At 44.3% G+C, this 18,513-nt stretch overlaps 2 protein-coding genes across 2 annotated transcripts in view; one reads left to right on the top strand and one right to left on the bottom strand.

Annotated features, from left to right (window-relative positions):
* The first annotated feature begins 584 nt into the window (after positions 1 to 584).
* smarca5 (SNF2 related chromatin remodeling ATPase 5) lies at positions 585 to 14,315 on the top strand. Its single transcript, XM_083655391.1, has 24 exons — positions 585 to 830; positions 1,426 to 1,539; positions 1,644 to 1,810; positions 2,141 to 2,241; positions 2,349 to 2,449; positions 2,556 to 2,735; positions 5,714 to 5,869; positions 5,978 to 6,109; positions 6,271 to 6,339; positions 6,449 to 6,558; positions 6,695 to 6,921; positions 8,135 to 8,256; positions 8,407 to 8,559; positions 8,945 to 9,077; positions 9,961 to 10,109; positions 10,932 to 11,054; positions 11,150 to 11,257; positions 11,399 to 11,512; positions 11,629 to 11,751; positions 11,869 to 12,001; positions 12,156 to 12,274; positions 13,194 to 13,406; positions 13,573 to 13,683; positions 13,815 to 14,315. Exons 1-24 carry the CDS (start codon positions 759 to 761, stop codon positions 13,887 to 13,889), a joined length of 3,105 nt encoding a protein of 1,034 aa, XP_083511517.1. The 5' UTR covers positions 585 to 758; the 3' UTR covers positions 13,890 to 14,315.
* Positions 14,316 to 14,502: 187 nt separating this feature from the next.
* Positions 14,503 to 18,513, bottom strand: part of frem3 (Fras1 related extracellular matrix 3) — a gene marked incomplete at its 5' end in the record, with an annotated part of 43,191 nt that continues 39,180 nt past the window's right edge. Inside the window, 8 exons of the mRNA XM_083655720.1 lie at positions 14,503 to 16,113; positions 16,328 to 16,474; positions 16,658 to 16,845; positions 16,969 to 17,095; positions 17,315 to 17,449; positions 17,549 to 17,676; positions 18,019 to 18,123; positions 18,255 to 18,447. Of these exons, the coding sequence (XP_083511846.1) occupies positions 15,556 to 16,113; positions 16,328 to 16,474; positions 16,658 to 16,845; positions 16,969 to 17,095; positions 17,315 to 17,449; positions 17,549 to 17,676; positions 18,019 to 18,123; positions 18,255 to 18,447 (1,581 nt within the window). The 3' untranslated portion in view covers positions 14,503 to 15,555. The remainder of the gene's footprint in view (positions 16,114 to 16,327; positions 16,475 to 16,657; positions 16,846 to 16,968; positions 17,096 to 17,314; positions 17,450 to 17,548; positions 17,677 to 18,018; positions 18,124 to 18,254; positions 18,448 to 18,513) is intronic.

Raw genomic sequence — 18,513 nt, 5'->3', positions numbered from 1 at the left:
TTCTTCCACTTGATAATGACATCATCAGTGGTTATGACATCATCAGTCAGGGCATTTGCATACTCATTTGATGAATTTTGTTTGTTTACTGACATCATCAGAATGGTGAAGCTGTTCTTATAACTGACTTTCAGTGTCTCTCCGTGTCTTATATAGGTCGATGGTGTCCACCCGTCCTTCCACTCGATGATTAATGTGGGGCATAACGTCATCATTGGGTATGACATCATCAGTTGGGGGCGTTTGCATGCTCAGTTGATGGATTGTGAAGCGGCTGCACCACTTAAAGGCTCAGTATTTAATTTGTGGTAATTGTGGTCGTGGTCTGGTTTCAGATTCCAGCAGTTAAACAGTAAATCTTGAAGTTGTAATTCAGTTAAGTAAAATTTCATTGCAAATTTTAAAAAGCATCTGTGATGTCCAACTTTCCCAGTCGTAGCCGTCGTAGCCTACTGTACGTTACCAGTTATCGTATTCGTAACAATATTCCCGAAAGTCCATGAAGGTATCATCGGAAACGACCGCCACTGAAGTCTCGCGACAGAGCGCACACACCGGGGTAACGTTAGCGGGAGAAAGAGCCTTGCTAGCGCGAATGTGTTGCTTGTGACCATCCGGTGTGTCTTTCATTATAAACAAAGGGATAGTTGCCATCTGCCGTGTGGAAGTTCGGACAATCTTCAACGGCTTTCATACGGAAATACTCAATCATCATATAACGGACTATACATCTGAATCGTAGAGGAAATTCGGTAACAATGTCCGAAAGTGCAAACGGCGTGGAACAGCGGGAAGAACAGCCTGAAGTTGAAGAAACCGGGGGAGTGGAGGTGAGACGGGTTAAAACATCTGTGAGAGAAGTCGATGTGTGGTTGAAAATCTTCCCCATCACCTACACTGTTCTCCAATTCATTGGACGTGAAACTTTCCCTTCGCTAGTGCGAGGTGTTTGAGCTAGCTAGCCATGGACACTGATGATGTCAACAGCTCCTTCCAGTCTACCAGGGACTAGCTATCACGCAAACACACCACAACGAGGCCAGCGCGTTTCATAAGCGCTCCTCACGTTAGCTTAGCCCCGCTAGCGCTCAATTGATTATAACAATAACACACGTCTCAATGTGGTTTGGTTTACTCCCAAATCAAACTCGCAGGGTGGATAGCCGGTTACTGTGACCCAACACTGCCCCCGAAAATGAAAGCAAATTCGCTGTCCCATCCGCTTTGTTTTCATGGCACAGAGTGCGGTAGTGGCTGTTAGAGGGATCCTTCAACACTGCCACTACTAGCCGCTTGTCTTCCACGGCACTTTGTGTTCAGTTTCAGTTAAAATCGGAGAATGCGAGGACTCAAAGCTGTCGAAATGTCAGAAGCTGGTTAACGTAATAAACAAGATTGCTTTCTGTACTGCTTGTTTCTGCTCAGGAGAAATCTGACTCTTCAGATGCTGGAAAAGAGTCCTCTTCAGAAGCTGGGCAGGATGCAGATGCATCCTCATCCCAGACCAAGGATGCTACACCAGGTTATGAAGAGAAAGTGGTAAGGAAACTATTAACATTATTTAGCCTACCTACTTTAATGCCATAGCTTTCAATCTGTTCTTAGAAAAATGGGTAAACTTGTTTTTTTGTTCATGTTTGTAGCAAACGGACCGGACAAACAGATTTGAGTACCTGTTGAAGCAAACAGAGGTGTTTGCTCATTTCATCCAACCAGCAGCACAGAAGACACCCACCTCTCCACTGAAGATGAAGCCAGGACGTCCCCGCACCAAGAAGGATGAGAAGCAGAACCTGATCACTGCTGGAGAGTGAGTCCATAACCAGTAAACAAAACAAAAACAAACAAAAATGTTCAAAAGCTTTACAGATGAGAAGTGGTGTAACAGAATGTGTCTTGTTGGAAATGCTTTCTAGCAATGTTTTGGACTTTTTTTTTTGGTTGTGATGAAGATTAGATTTAGATTACATTAGATTATTTGATTTGGTCTCCCTTAGGAGAAACTTGTCTTGGAAGACATAAGACATAATGTAAACATGGTGAACAACATCATGGGCAACAACACTACTACTGTATTTCATACAGTAAGATCAACTCCATGTCAACATTGAGGAATCATGTCTGTTTCTGATTCCAACAGCAACCGGCATCGCCGCACAGAACAAGAGGAGGATGAAGAACTACTGAGCGAGAGCAACAGGGCTACTAATGTCTGCACTCGCTTTGATGACTCCCCCTCCTGTAAGCAGCTCTACACTGCTTTATTTAGGCTTGAGAGGAAGGTACAGTTACATGGCAAGAGTGGCAAACTGAAGTTTTGATTATGTTCTTCTGCATCTTCCAAATAGATGTCAAACAGGGTAAAATGAGGGATTATCAGGTCCGTGGTCTGAACTGGCTCATCTCTCTGTATGAGAACGGCATCAATGGCATCCTGGCTGATGAAATGGTTTGTGCTTTCTCATTCTAAGATATATTTTTTTTATTGTCACTGTATTTTCTATCTACCACTCTCCTTCTGATACACCCTGTGTATATTCTTTGTTTCTCCTCAGGGTTTGGGGAAGACCCTGCAGACCATCTCCCTGCTGGGCTACATGAAGCACTACAGAAACATCCCCGGTCCCCACATGGTGCTGGTGCCGAAGTCCACCCTCTACAACTGGATGAATGAGTTCAAGCGCTGGGTGCCTTCGCTGCGTGCTGTCTGCCTTATTGGAGACAGAGATCAGAGGGTAGGCAGTGTCACACTTTCATAATTCTCAGGGAAGTTTAATCTAATTGGAACTTTTCACCGTGCTACATGGTATGCCATTCTGCAGTGTTCCTAATATGAAAATACCCAACAATTCCATCCATGTTCTTTCTGAGTTATTGGTGTAGAATCAGCATTTTCAATTACAGCAGTGCAGTGCTGATGATTGCAGCAGTACACTGTGTTGACCTGTGCCCATAGCTTTTTTTAACCCAGCTAAGCAGCATGGGGTAGCAGCAGCAGCATCATCGCCTTTTAGATCGCACTCTCAACCCATTCAGTTTCGCCACCGCTGGCTGCCCAGGCCCAGCGTCAGGCCAGCCAAAACAAAATGGAAACTTCCGGTTAAAACTTTAGAAATAATGTCATTTAAACAAGTAAATAGCCTTACTGATGCACGTTGGAGGAGAAAAAGGTGTTTCAACAAATGAAGCAGCAAACGTATCAAAATACTCGAGTCGTGATGTTTTATTAAGATTACATATGGAGTGAAACTGTGGCTGTAAAGCACTAGGCATCGAACGCGCTCGATGCCTAGGCTCCACCTCGCCTGCCCTATTGGCACATGTGTGTTGTTCACTAAATGTTATTGCATCAGTGATGTCACAATGCATGCACAATGCCACAATGCATACGTTGTACATTTTTGGTCCCTCTCGTGGGTTATATTAACTTCTGGATTCTGGATGTGAGTAAACACACATACTTAGCTAAGGTAGTTTAGTGATTACAAATGTTTATAGCAGGGCTCGACGTTAACTTTTAAAAGTGGTTGCCGGAGGGGCAACCTGGCAAGAGCTTTTGGTTGCCCGAATAAAAATATGGTTGCCCAATTTTAGTCGCTTTATATTTTGAGTAATTAAGATACTATGCAGTCATAAGCCGGCTTAATAATGACGATGTGACAGAAAAGTAAGTATAATAATCTATAGTATAGTATAATAGGCCTATTCAGTGTGCGCACCGGGTGTAGTAGTAGTAATAATGATAATAATAATAATAATAAATTTGTGTCATTTCGTTTTCTAAACAAATCTTATTTTTTGTTTTTATAATGCATTTGCACTGAAAGGATTTAACTAATATTTGTGAACTTTCATTTTCATATATTTTTCAACAGTTATTGTTCATATTGTGCTTAATTTATTAATTAAAAGCGTTATTGATAATTAAGTAGCCTACCCTCCTCCAGGCCCGGCTCCAGACCCAAGTTACAGAGGGGGCCTGCCCCTAGCTTGGGGGGGCCAAGCTACCCAAGGGGGGTCCGGGGGGATTCTCCCCCGGAAGAAGATTTTGTACATTTTAAAGTAAAATTCGTCAACCTGGTGCATTTGAGAGCAAAATGAAGAGGCTAAATCTGTGAAGAACTACACACATCTCTAATGTGTTGTGACTTTACAAATAATTAGGCCTAAACAATTAATATTAAGTGTATTTACACATTGTGCACAAATTGCATTCATTGTGACAAATTTACAATAGTTAATATCCAGCCAGAATCATTGCAAATGGATGTTCAAAGTAACAGTTAGCAATAGCATTGAGTTAATCAATGCCTAATGACAGCCAGATTCCATGTTAAACTTTAAAACAGAAAAACGTTTTTAGCAACAAAAAAAAAAAAAAAAAAAAAAAAATTGAATGGGGGGGCCAGTTTGTTAAATGGGGGGGCCCGGCCCGGTCAGGCCCGGCCCGGTCAGGCCCGGCCCGGTCAGGCCCGGTCAGGCCCGCCCCTAACGCCGGGCCTGCCCTCCTCATGTTCATTCAGGGATACTTTGATGACAGTGGTTTGGGGCCCCCACTCTGATGTTGCATAGGGCCCCAAAAGGCCCAGAAGCGGCCCTGCAATCCCTCTCTCTCTCACCCCGTATGAGAGGCTGACAGGCCAGGGATGCAAATCATTTCTCAGCACATATACGCGGTGGTAAAACGTTTTTGAAGGATGTCCTGGTCGAGGTGTATGTTGTAGGCTTGTTGTAGGCTACATGCTTTGCAGTATAGCATTATGCTGGAATTATGCTTGAAGTTTGGGCTGTCGCACGGAAATGAGAGACACTGAATCTTGACGAGGAAACGTGTGGAGCGTTTATACACTGTGTGTGGGTTTCTGCTCGCGGAAGTGAGCTGGAGTCTTGAAAACTCCACTTTGTCCGCCCAGCCGCGTCCACGTAGTTACACAATTCGGGGTGTGCACAGCCAGGCGAAAACCGTCTGCACAGCAGCCTTGTGGAGGGGCGCGTCTGCTGATTTAACTAACTTTTCCGTGTGGACACTCGCCGATGCGGGAAGCATATGAGACCTAAGCGCTTGTTGTAGGCTACATGCTTTGCAGTATAGCATTCGTTTTCCGTCCCGTTCAAAGACGCACGGGTATTTCACCTCAATGACAATTTCCTCGTCCTTTGTTTCTGTGCGGGGCTGCGGGCGGACGAGGTTCTTCTTGCGTCTTGCAGCCGCTGTGATTGTGTGCGAGCAGCCCCACCTGTCCCAGTCAGTACTCGTTAAACATACCGCACGTGCAGCATGCATCACGTAGGTTCCGACTGGTAATTAGTAACATCGTTTCGATTGTAACAGCAATAAAATGTCACATATATGTCACTCACAACAAGTATTAAAACATTTATTTGGTGTATATTTTGCTGTTTGCTGCTGTACATATTTTGTTGCATGTTAAATCGTGGTTGCCCCTGGGGCAACCAAAGACCGAGAAATGGTTGCCCCATGTTTTTTTTGGTTGCCCGGGGCAACCGGGCAGCCGTTAATGTCGAGCCCTGTTATAGGCAGGAGAGAGGAGTAGGGAAAAGCAGCATGCTGAGGTAGACGGTTACAGCTGATTTTAGCTTTTCTAATAGAAAATAAACCCATGTTTATAAGTGGCTCTGTGTTCCTCTTAAATCTGAAATCTAGGTAATGCAGATCAAGAAAAATATTTTTTTATTTTGCTTCAATTTTCAGACTGCATTGATCAGAGATGTGCTGCTGCCAGGAGAGTGGGATGTGTGTGTCACATCCTATGAGATGCTCATCATTGAAAAGGCCGTGTTCAAGAAGTTTAACTGGAGGTACCTGGTCATTGACGAGGCCCACAGGATCAAGAATGAGAAGTCAAAGGTTGGGGCGGCTACCCAAATATGATCGGTTAAACTGATGTCACAGAATACTTTCTAGTACCACTTAGAATATTTATCTGAAAACACAAATCTCTTTGATTCTCCATAGTTATCAGAAATTGTGCGGGAGTTTAAGACCACCAATCGTCTGCTGCTGACTGGAACTCCCCTACAAAACAACCTCCATGAGCTGTGGGCTCTCCTCAACTTCCTGCTGCCAGACGTCTTCAACTCATCCGAGGTGAGAAACGCATAACTGCACAAGCTTAACGGGGTATTTCAATATAGGGTGGAACCACTCTTGGGTGTGAAAGGAAAAATGTCTTTAGCTAATATGGTTCTAGTCTTATTTAGACAAAGTGTTGTGTATTCTGGTACTAATTTGACGTTTTGTTTTCACAGGACTTTGATTCCTGGTTTGACACAAACAACTGCTTGGGTGATGAGAAGTTGGTGGAACGTCTTCACACTGTATGTATTGAATGTTCCTAGTGACATTACATTACCTGTTCATTTCAAGGTGATATTACTCTTACTTGGGTTTAAGCCCCCGTTTGACCCGCCACGTTTTGTTGTGTAGGTGCTGCGTCCTTTCCTGCTACGTCGCATAAAAGCCGACGTAGAGAAATCTCTGCTCCCAAAGAAAGAGATCAAGATGTACGTGGGGCTGAGCAAGATGCAGCGAGAGTGGTAAGCGCCCCCCCAGCTAAGGCTTTGCTAGCTTCTCATTAGCAGCGTTTAGAAAGCACGTCGCTACGTGGACATTAGATTTGTTGTGCAGCAGTAGTGTGTTAATATAAGGTACCGGTGTGTGTCCACCCATCAGGTACACAAAGATTCTGATGAAGGACATCGACATCCTGAACTCGGCGGGCAAGATGGACAAGATGCGTCTGCTGAACGTGCTGATGCAGCTGCGGAAGTGCTGCAACCACCCGTACCTGTTTGACGGAGCCGAGCCCGGCCCCCCCTACACCACTGACCTCCACCTGGCGGTTAACAGCGGCAAGATGATGGTGCTGGACAAGCTGCTACCCAAGATGAAGGAACAAGGTGTGTTGATGGGCTCATAAGATGTTTACAATACAGAATATTCAAAGATACTGTGTAAGAATATCCTTCCCCGCCCATCACTCCCCCCAAACACACATCGCTTACTACCACTCAATATGAGCACGTATATGACTGCCCAACCCCTTACCCAGTTTAGAGCTTCAAAACACAAACTAGAGGGGAAACATCTCCATATGGATACATATAATAGAGCAGATCACACAGAAATAATGAAGAAAGTATTGTATAAAGGAGATAGAATACATTGTCAGATAAAGAGGTTTTACAACCTAGTATCTTCTTGGCATCCGATTAAGTATACAGGGAATATCCGTAGGTTTTCTGTATTTTATTATTATTATTATTATTTTTATTCAGGGTATCCGCGGGGTCTTGAAAAGTATTGAAAGTTGGGAATTCAATTTAGGGAACATCAAGACCCTTGAAAAGTATTGAATTTCAATACTTTTTTCAGAAAAGTCTCAAGTAAATTTCAAATTCAAGACCCTTTTAAATGTGTTTAAATGGGTTATGTTTCGATGTGAATATGTCCAAAGATTTTGATAAAAGTTTACGTGAATTCATTTATTTTGGTCCTCACAACAGCGCACATGTTTTGTTTATCAAGTCATTCTCCGCCTCCCCACCGCTCCCCACAGTATCAGCTTGAGAGAAAGTGCCCGGGTCGCAGTGCGTTTAAGCAATCTTGCCCCTCCCCCCGCGCTCACCAGCACACGGACAGAGGCTCTGTGTGTGCATCAACATTGAAACTATGACGCCACCATGATCTCTCCAAATCCTCAGGGAAACACTGTTGTGTGCATGCGTGAGTGAGTGAGCCAGCATGTTATTGTTATAAATATACTTTTTTTTTAAGTTTAAATAAACGTTGCCTTTGTAGTCACACTATTTATTCTCTTGAGCTTTATTCCTTCCCAGCCTATCTGAATTCTGTTGTATTGATACAGTGCATATAAGTTATGGCAAACTAAGACCGTTTAGTTTTGCAATCTCAAACTCAAAATGTATAGTAATTGTGTTAGTTGAAGGTGTGTCATTGATGTAATCGGTTACAGCTCGAAGTGGCGATGGGGTCTTGAAATTTATTGGAAGGGTCTTGAAAAAGTCTTGAATTTAACTTCAGGATTGCTGCATATACCCTGTTATTATTATTATTATTATGACAGCCCTTAACTTCTTCCCTGCTGTCCAGGTTCTCGTGTGCTCATCTTCAGTCAGATGACCAGGGTGCTGGACATCTTGGAGGACTACTGCATGTGGAGGAACTATGCGTATTGTCGCCTTGATGGGAAGACGCCCCATGAGGAGAGACAAGTAAGATGTTCACATATATCCACTTATGAGCAGTTACGAGTTACCAGATAATAGTCTGAATTTAAACAATCAACACATTACCTCAAGAAACTATGGAGCAAATATATCGTAAAAGAATCTTAATTTCTGTATCATGTTTGTGTGTTTCAGGTCTCTATCAATGCATACAATGAGCCCAACAGCAGCAAGTTCATATTCATGCTGAGCACCAGAGCCGGAGGGCTGGGTATCAACCTGGCCACGGCCGATGTAGTCATCATCTACGACTCGGACTGGAACCCTCAAGTTGACCTTCAGGCCATGGTCAGTACTCTGAACTGGTGATCTCCCCACTCCTTATTCACAGGGTTCAAACGGTCATGAAAGACCTGGAAAAGTCATGGAATTTCAAAATCTCATTTTCCAGGCCTGGAAAAGTCACGGAATGAATAAAATCCTTGACAGTTTGGGAAAAGTCACGGAATTTTGTCCTGCCATGAAATTAATTGTTAGGGTAATCATTCGTGAAAAACCTTCCGTGTAATCTAATGTAACGTAACAGCCACTTTATTTTCTAGAGTTGTTGTCATAACATATAGCTCTAATAATGGCATTTCCCCCAATATCTTCCATATAATATGAGGCAGTGACTCCAAACTTGACCATTCAATTTGTGAGAATCTAACCTCTTTTCACCTGTTCATTTCAGGACCGAGCTCACAGGATTGGTCAGATGAAGCAGGTCCGCGTGTTTCGTTTCATCACTGAAAACACGGTGGAGGAGAGGATTGTGGAGAGGGCCGAGATGAAACTGCGCCTGGACTCCATTGTCATCCAGCAAGGTATTTCTTCTTGTCCACTTAGTCTATTTAAAGCTTTGCTGGGCTTGCATTTGCTTTTTCATCAATGGCCTTCTGCAATCTGCACATCGTCATAGTTGGACACATCCACACCCACCAGACGTGCCCACAGTTACCTAATACAGCCACAGTCTTCTTCAGCTACAATGTACTTGTTGGCGGTTAAGTGCCTTGCTCAAGGGCACCATCATGATTGTCTTATTGGGAGCACGGTGGCGCAGTGCTAGCATTCTTGCCTCACAGCAAGAAGGTCCTGAGTTCGATTCTCGCCCGGGATGCTGTTGGCACTGGGGGTATGTCTCCCCATGCCTTCGGTGCTTATTGCCCAGGTGAGCGACCTCGTGAAAAGGGCTTTTCTGTGTGGAGTTTGCATGTTCTCCCCGTGCTCCCCTGGGGTTTCCTCCATAACATCAATATGGACCTCGACTAAAAACATGCAAGATTGTCGTCTGACCAGTGGCGTTCGGAAGCAGTTGATCCCCGGGTGCTTCACTGCAGCTGCCTACTGCTCATGGCCAGGTCAGGGAGGACGAGCCAGGATGGGGAAAATGCGGAGGACACATTTCTGTGTGTGTGTGTGTGTGTAATGCATATGTGGATGCATTGGTGCATTGTGACAAATAAAGACAGGGTTTGTCTGTCCTGTAGCTGTCTTTGTTGTGGAGGGGAGGAGTGGTTTGTACCTACTGGACAATAAAACAATCCATATGATAATCACATTAGCAACCATAATTCAGACAATTGTTCATATTGGATCTCAGTGAAGTTTTAAATTAGTATCTTTCAGAAAGGGAAATGGGGATGATTGGAGTTTTGAGTGAGTCACTAATTAGTCTTCTTTTTTCTCTCTTCCTCTCAATTTTAGGAAGACTAGTGGACCCGGCTGCAAACAAGTTGGGAAAGGATGAGATGCTGTCCATCATCCGCCATGGCGCCACTCATGTGTTTGCCTCCAAAGAGAGCGCGATTACAGATGACGACATCGATTCAATCTTGGAGAAGGGAGAGAGGAAGGTGAGAGTTTACACACAGATAAACTCTATTCCCGATTAACACATTATTTATTTATTTATTTATTTATTTATTTATTTTATTCGTTTATTTGGATGGGACAGTGCAAAATTAATGAACACAGAAACCACAGAACAGATAGTAAAACCTGGAACATAGTAAAAGTGTAAAAATTGCCGGATTTAGCACGAAGCTAATTTCCATCCGTTGTCCCATAAAACATAAAACACAAAAAACATAGAGCGTAAAACGTAGAACATAATAAAAACATACATAAACATAGGTAGCAGCAGTACACTCTAAAACTACGTAAAACATGAGTAGCAACAAAACACTCAAAGAAAAACATACTACCTGTGGACGCATGACTGGTTTGTTTTCAGCCATTTTTTAACACATTTCTGTATATGTTAACATTTTAAGTTAGGGATGCACTGATAGGAATTTTTTAGGCTCATACCGATATCCGATTTCCAAAACTTATATACGGTAATCTATATCCACAACTGTTGTACGAAGTTAATACATGTACAAAACCGGTTAATCTGTTCTGATTGTTGGGGTACGAATTAACATGTAAATTAAAGAAGAAGTTAAATGAAATACATGTTTGCTGTCTTTCACAGACAGTTTGTGGAAGTCACACACCACATTTTCTTGGCTTTTGCCCAAACTAACACACTCTCCAGTGCGCCACGGGGGGCGAGATGGAGTGAGCGCTTTCTAAAGCTCAAATTGACCAGTTTCGATTGTCCACATCAATGTATCGATATTTAAAAATTGTGCCATAAGAGATGGTAATATTGTGATCATGTCATCTACTAGACTATGGAGATGAAGGAGAAGATGTGCAACCAGAGCGAGACCTCTCTGAGGAACTTCACCATGGACACAGAGAACAGCAGCGTGTACACATTTGAAGGAGAAGACTACAGAGAGAAGAAAAAGGTAAAGACAACAGCCAACATCAGTGTGCAGTCTTTAGTTTCCCACATCCCAGGACGTGAACTTTTCAGCCTCGACTTTGTTCTCTGTTCATTCAGGTCATCAGTAACTGGATCGAGCCGCCCAAGAGAGAGAGGAAGGCCAATTACGCCGTGGATGCCTACTTCCGAGAAGCACTGCGAGTCAGCGAGCCCAAAGCCCCCAAGGTAGGGGCTACATGGCTCTACAGCCTGCATCAGGATACCAGGCCTTCACGTAACAGGATCTGGACCTGCGCTGTTCTTACCATGGATGGTGTATATAACCATGTCCAGGATCTAACATCTGTTCCTTTGTTGCTTTCACAGGCTCCTCGTCCTCCCAAGCAGCCCAATGTCCAAGACTTCCAGTTCTTCCCTCCTCGTCTGTTTGAGCTTCTGGAGAAGGAAATTCTGTTCTACAGGAAGACCATTGGCTATAAGGTACAGACAAGTACTTTTTTTTTTTTCAGTTGAGACTGAGTGACTTTACTAAATGTACAAATTAATATGGTTGGAGGCAAAACGTTTTTAAGCGAATCTGTGCCATGTCTCTTTAGGTTCCTCGTAATCCAGAAATGCCCAACTCGGCCCAGCACCAGAAAGAGGAGCAGGCTAAGATTGATGAAGCGGAGGCTCTGTCAGAGGAGGAGCTGGAGGAGAAAGAGAACCTCCTGTCACAGGTACTGACTCGGCTTCCACATTCAAATCTATTTTCTTTTCTTCTATGCTACAACAAAATACAGTCTTTTGTGTCTGGTTATTGATTGTGCATATTTTCAATTGTACCTTCTCGGCAGGGCTTCACTATTTGGAACAAGCGTGACTTCAACCAGTTCATCAAAGCCAACGAGAAGTGGGGAAGAGATGATATTGAGAACATTGCCAGAGAGGTTGAGGGCAAAACTCCTGAAGAAGTCATGGAATATTCTGGTACAGTAATGTCACAAATCTGTCACAAAGTAAAGCCCAACTTTATACTACTCCTACAACTTTATACTGTTTGGCATATTTTGTGACGATGTGTGTGTGTGTGTGTGTGTGTGTGTGTGTGTGTCCGTCCGTCCGTGTGGCCCTCTTCCTACAGCTGTATTCTGGGAGCGCTGCAATGAGCTGCAGGACATTGAGAAGATCATGGCCCAGATTGAAAGAGGAGAGGCTAGGATCCAGAGAAGAATTAGCATTAAGAAAGCACTGGACTCTAAGGTACATGACTGCCAGCCATTTGGAGGTTATTTTCTCATTTATACAATCTAATTACAGGGTTCCCACCGTCAGGGAAGACCTGGCAGTCATGGAATTTCAAAATCTCGTATTCCAGGCCTAGAAAAGTCGTGGAATTAGAGAAATCCTCGAACGTTTTGGAAAAGTCATAGAATTTTGCAGTGTGTACTGCGTAATGAAATTAATTGTTACAGTAATCTTTGTGGATAACCTTGCATGTCATGTAACGTGACGTAACAACAAATTGATTTTCTGTAGCTGTAACCTAGCTCTAATAAGTATTGCCTAGCTCTAATATGTATTGATGCGTGACGTTTTGTTTATAGTCGCGTACGTTTCTTCATGTCATGTTCACGTGGCATTATGACAAACATTACTTTGGATTTGGGTGCTTTTTCAAGTTTTTTATACATATTTTTATGGACCCCTACCCCCCAATAGTAATGTGACCCACTGACTCCAAATCAATACCATAAATGATTACTGCACTAGACAAATGGGACACACCTTTATGTTGAATTTGAGTGCTTCATGTATTTTAGATTACACTAATATGTTTTATGGAAAATTGTTTTATTTCCATGTAATGTGATGCAGTGACTAAAGCACTAGAATCCAATATAAGGTGGTATGTTAATTTGTCCTGTGTAGTAATAATGTCTGGTATAGATGATTCAGACGGACTGCCTCACATTACAGTCCTTGAAAGTCATGGAAAAGTTTTGAAATTGTGTCCATGAAAATGTGTGGGAACCTGTAATTAACTTTATCTGATATATGCCTTGTACTTAACGCTTATTAAACTCTCAATCTTGTACTCATCACTTAATTGCCGCCACATTCTTTCCTCGTCTTGATTGATTAATGATCCCCTCGATATGTTTGCCTTCTCCTTGCCCAGATTGGTCGCTACAAGGCTCCGTTCCACCAGCTACGTATCTCCTACGGCACCAACAAAGGCAAGAACTACACGGAGGAGGAGGACCGCTTCCTGATCTGTATGCTTCACAAGCTGGGCTTCGACAAGGAGAGTGTGTACGACGAGCTGCGTCAGTGCATCCGGAACTCACCCCAGTTCCGCTTTGACTGGTTTCTCAAATCCAGGACCGCCATGGTGAGTAGCCCAAGATGCTCACTGTTAAACTGTCTCTTTGCAGAGGCCTATGCTATTCTTAGGTTTTGTTCTGATGTGTCAAATGTTTCCTGCATGTCAATTTTTTTTTTTTTTTGTATGTGTATGTGGATTTTAATGTTTGTTATGCTGGCTTATTTGTGTGTAGGAGCTCCAGAGGCGATGTAACACGCTGATCACGCTGATAGAGAGAGAGAACATGGAGCTGGAGGAGAGGGAGAAGGCTGAGAAAAAGAAGAGAGGCCCAAAGTCTGCATCGGTAAGTTAAAAATCCATCTTTGCTTGCAGGAATCAATGTGTTATTCATGCTAACAGAATTGTCTGGTGAGCGTTGATTTTGATTTCACTGCTTCTTTTCCTCCCTTTCCTAAATTCTCTTCTCTTTTCTAGGCCCAGAAACGTAAGTCTGAGGGGACCCCAGACGGACGCGGCGGCGGTGGACGCAGGAAAAAGCTGAAGTTGTAAAGTTGTCCCATGTACAGCATATAGTGGCTGAAGAGGAGAGCAGCAGCCAGCTCCAGTATAGTTAGTCCTAGTGTCTGTGTTTGTTTTGCGGGTTGCGATGATGTACTGTTAAACCTCCCAGTGGACTGAACTTCGCTACCTTAATTAGCGTCTGGTTGTAGAAGGTTTTAGGAAGTGGGTCGTTTTTGCAGGCCTGCCTCATAGTGACTTACCCAAATGCTGCAGCTGTGCTGGTTTAGCTTTTTGTTTGCTAGCCCCTTTGTACTAGTACTTGAGTTGATTAAGAGAAAATGTATTTATGTCTGTTGGTTGTACCACATTCCATTGCTTGTAACAATATGTACCCTTTTTTCTTTTTAAGAAACCTTTTGTTCTCTTACCTTCCGATGTGAAGTAGAAAATGTCTTTTTGAACGTCACAAATAAACCTCCCCTTTTGTAATAAAAAAATAGTTTTTTTTTTTTTATATGTGTGTGTTCTGTTAAATAAGACACTGATTCAAAAAAGGACATTTGTATTTGGCAGTTGTAGTTTGTATACATCGTCACAACATTAATAAGGCACCAATTTGAACTGAATTAGTCAGATAAATGTCTACTACTAATTGGCACTTTCATGTATACTGTCAGCATAGTTGTTAGCAAATTGTTCTGTTAGGACTTGATAGACAAAACACAAAGATGTATAGTTATAATTTTTCAAGTTTCACCAGGGTGTATTTTCTGTTTTCATAGTCCTGTATTGATATTGCCTGGATCCAGACCTTCGAATCCGCCCACTCCACCGAGTTGAGTTGAAGGAAATGGGAGTGTAACAAGTTGACAATTCAGTCTGATATCAGCCTAGTATTGAGATGTACACAGACTGTTTTGCATAGCATATCAGCCACATCGTTAATGACCTGGAAAAAAATATAAAAACACATTCTGAATGATAGTTCTGCATTCGCAAAAGACGAAAATGACAATAATTACAATCCCTTTGAAATAGCACCATATTGGTATTCAGCAGTGGGCAAGTGTACTGCGGGCCTTTTAAACCACAACAGTCAGTAGTCAATACTATAAAGAAAAAAAATCATGAATTTATCACATCATTCATTAAGGTCAGGTAACAGGTTCAACTAACATTCAATCCATTTTGCTCTACTCCACAAAACAAAAATAATGAACACAATGAATTACAAAAAAAAACTTGGTAAACTCGTTATCTTTAAAGGAGGAACATAAAAAATTCAAATATTTTCATAAAATTTAAATAAGGTTGCCTTTTACTAGTGTGAATAAATTGCATTTGTTAAATTGGGATTTTCATGCATTGGAAGAGGGATATTTTACAACTTGGCAACCAATCAAGCAGGTAAATACCATTTTAGGGAGCTCCTACTTTCAGCCCCTGAAAAAGGGGCAGAAACCTACAGTACATGGTACATTAGCAAGCGCTAACCATGATGCTTCATTGAACATCAGTAAGCCTCAAAACACTCTGGATAATGCATAATCTGCCTAAAGGCCTGAAGCACTGACATACAGGTACGTCCGCAGGTCTGTGGGCTTATTCAGTGCTAGTAGAGTTGGGCTTGGAAGGCACTGTGGTGGAGGAGACTGTCATAGTCTTTTTCCAGGGAGGGCACAGGGTTTTGGGGGTCGGGGGAGTTGAGTCACCTTTAGACCTCAGAGCTGTCCGAGCTCCACATGCTCATTGGCCCTTGGCTGGAGCCATTGTAGGCGGAGGAAGTAGAGGTGGCGTAAGGAGGGAACTGGGTCTCCTTTTCCCTCCTCTTGCGCCGCAGCAGCAGTATGACGATGGTGGCGATGAGGCAGACGAGGAGGATCAGACCGGCCAGGCCCACCAACATGGGCAGGGTGGAGGTGTCGGCCGGCTCTCTGCCGGAGCTTTCCAACAGGGGGCGCTCCAGGGAGGGCTCGCGCTCGCGGCCGGGAGCCCAGGGCTGGCGCTGGCTGACCACCATGCGGTCCGCCCGGTCCAGAGAGATGTGCTGGATGTTGGTGCCACGGTTGTTGTCGACACCGATGTCCTGGGCCAGCTCTGGTGCTGAGAAAGCAGGGGCGGCACGGCGGCGGCGGGGGGCCGCGATGGAAGTGTCGGGCTGCTCAACGGAGGACAGGCTGTGATGCAGGTACTCCACGCTGCGCTTGCCAATATTGCGGCTGGAGCGGACAGTGTAGATGGTGTGGATGAACCATTCTCGACCGGCAGCCACCTGGAGAAGAAACAGGATGTTTAAACCTACAGTAGTCCTCTGTGTGTGTGTGTGTGTGTGTGTGTGTGTGTGTGTGTGTGTGTGTGTGTGTGTGTGTGTGTGTGTGTGTGTGTGTGTGTGTGTGTGCTGTGCGTGTCGTGTGTGTGTGTGCTGTGCGTGTCGTGTGTGTGTATGTGTTATAGGCATGCGTATGTTTGTGAGCATTTGTCAAGACCTGGAAGAGTGGTGATGAGGAGAGTGAGAAGCCATCTGATCCTGGCTGTTTGACCAAAGGCAGAGCTCCAGTTGTGTCCTGAGCCAAAGTGGCGTCAAAGGCAACATCCCCAAATGCTGTGGCCTGGGTCTCTGGCTGGGCCTTGTCCTGCAAAACACACACACACACACACACACACACACACACACACACACACACACACACACACACACACACACACACACACACACACACACACACACACACACACACACACACACACACAATTCTATAACATGATCTGCCATAACTCCTTAATTTTGTTTCCAATCAAATCTTTTTGTATCTTACCAGGATCTTGAATCTGTAGAGCAGAGAGGGAGCATCAGCCAGGCAGCCATACTCTTTGTTAGTGGGGTTATACTTTGGGACGTATCCGTCCGCTCCGGTGCAGAGGAACACTTTCTCAATGCTGCAAGAGAAGGAATCACCCAGGTTCTGGACTGGGTCCACCATCACACGGCCATAGATGGAGGAGCCTGAATCGAGGGAGAGATGTATTATAGTGGAAGAAGTGCAAAGAGGACGCCACTGCGGGTGATTGATTGAGGTTTTTAGCTGTAATGATTATTCAAATCCCCTGGGGGGCGCTGGTGTAGTACCATCTGAAAAGGCAGCGTCGGTCCCCTCGCCAAAGCCCATGGAGCCGTCAGACAACCACAACTCTCTCTTGGACAGCAGGAACATTTGAGTGTTGAGGCTGAACTCAGCTGCCACTGGGTCGCTCACCTGGAGCACAGAGCAATCATCAGATCATGATGTTGGCTGGTCATGAAATGGACAAAGTCGGGAGTCTTAAAGGAAAAACATCAGGTAGCAATATCTTGATACTAATAGTTATTCCACCTTGTTTCAAGATATTTACATGTTCAAAACAGGTGAAGCAATCCAATCTGGTTTGTGGATTTTCTAAATCATGGCAGGCAATATTTGTCAGGAGAGGCTAACCTGTTGGAAGCGTATGTCCATGTCAAAAGTGAGGGGCTCCCTTGGGTGGCAGACAGGAGGGATGCTGAACTCCCCGTTGGGAGAGGCACTGCAGGGGATGAGCTTCACTGTGTAGGTCCCCGAGTAGTCACGCACCTAGAGGTCACACCGACACACATAGGGACAGTTTCACTCAGGGGGTTTGTGATCGTCTCGCCATAACAGACAAGTCTCGACGACGGTGCAGTAACTCACAGCAAAGTCTGACACATAGCTCCACTGCTGCATGGGCTGGTTGTAGGTCGGCTCAGTCCTGACCAGGGAGAGAGTGAATGTCAGCCCAGGATGGTCCGCGCACATCACCATAGATGCCAGGCTGGTCCCTGAAAACAAACACACACAGTCATACATCTTTCAAGGTGCATTATGGCAAAAAAGCCCTGGCCCTGGTGACTGTGTTTGTGTATTTATAGAGTGACCTTCTAGATTGTTGCTGCCGTTTGTTTCCCGACTGTAAAAGCAGTGGGGTCATTTTGACATTTGCTGAAATGACCTCTGGTGCTTTCACACAGGAAGGACCCCCAGTGTGGAACTCCAGAAATAGATGGAAGAGAGGATGTGGGCCACAGGGTAATCCAATAGGAGATGGCTATATAGAATGACCCCACGGGAGGGGTTTAGGATGTGTGTATGTGCGTGCGTGCATGTGTGTGCCACTCTCATACCTGGATGAGACATAACAAACTGTCCCCTGAAGCGAGCCTCCGTCTTGAAGTTGACCACCAGACGGCCCTCTTCATTGATCCGCATGCTGGTGGGGTACATGGCTCCTGGGAGAACAAAGTAACACTTTAACAACACAGACTCACCGTTCTCAGACAAAATTCATTATTATACACACTAATGTCATTTTGATGCTGTATAAGCTCCAGCAGGGGGCAGCATTGGTTTGAGAGTGTACCTTGAAGCTCAGACTCAGGTGGGCTGCCAATGCCGTCCTGCCACAGAATAGCTGTGTCATACACAAAGGTGAGTTTGAGCTCTGACTGCAGGTCAAAGTGCTGCCAGCCTCCCACGGCCACAGGAGAGTGGAAGACGTAGGACACAAACAGAGGCACGCGCAAGGTGACGTAGGACTGGACCAAGTTCAGCACCTAAATAGGCAGGAATACAAGGTCAGACAAGGTCAAGGTTGATGGGGAGAGTATCTCTCTCTGTGT

This window comes from Poromitra crassiceps, assembly GCF_964638095.1.
Source record: "Poromitra crassiceps genome assembly, chromosome: 19".
NCBI classification, from domain to species: domain Eukaryota; kingdom Metazoa; phylum Chordata; class Actinopteri; order Beryciformes; family Melamphaidae; genus Poromitra; species Poromitra crassiceps.
Note: the sequence above shows the minus strand (reverse complement) of the source record. Positions and strands in the feature narration are given on the sequence as shown.

Bases quoted from the DNA above. Each gene is read 5' to 3' on its own strand.
- smarca5 (XM_083655391.1), top strand. From the start codon at position 759: ATGTCCGAAAGTGCAAACGGCGTGGAACAGCGGGAAGAACAGCCTGAA. The intron at 6,922-8,134 runs GTGTGTTGATGG...CCTGCTGTCCAG, and splicing joins ACCCAAGATGAAGGAACAAG to GTTCTCGTGTGCTCATCTTC. The intron at 12,275-13,193 runs GTACATGACTGC...CTCCTTGCCCAG, and splicing joins AGAAAGCACTGGACTCTAAG to ATTGGTCGCTACAAGGCTCC.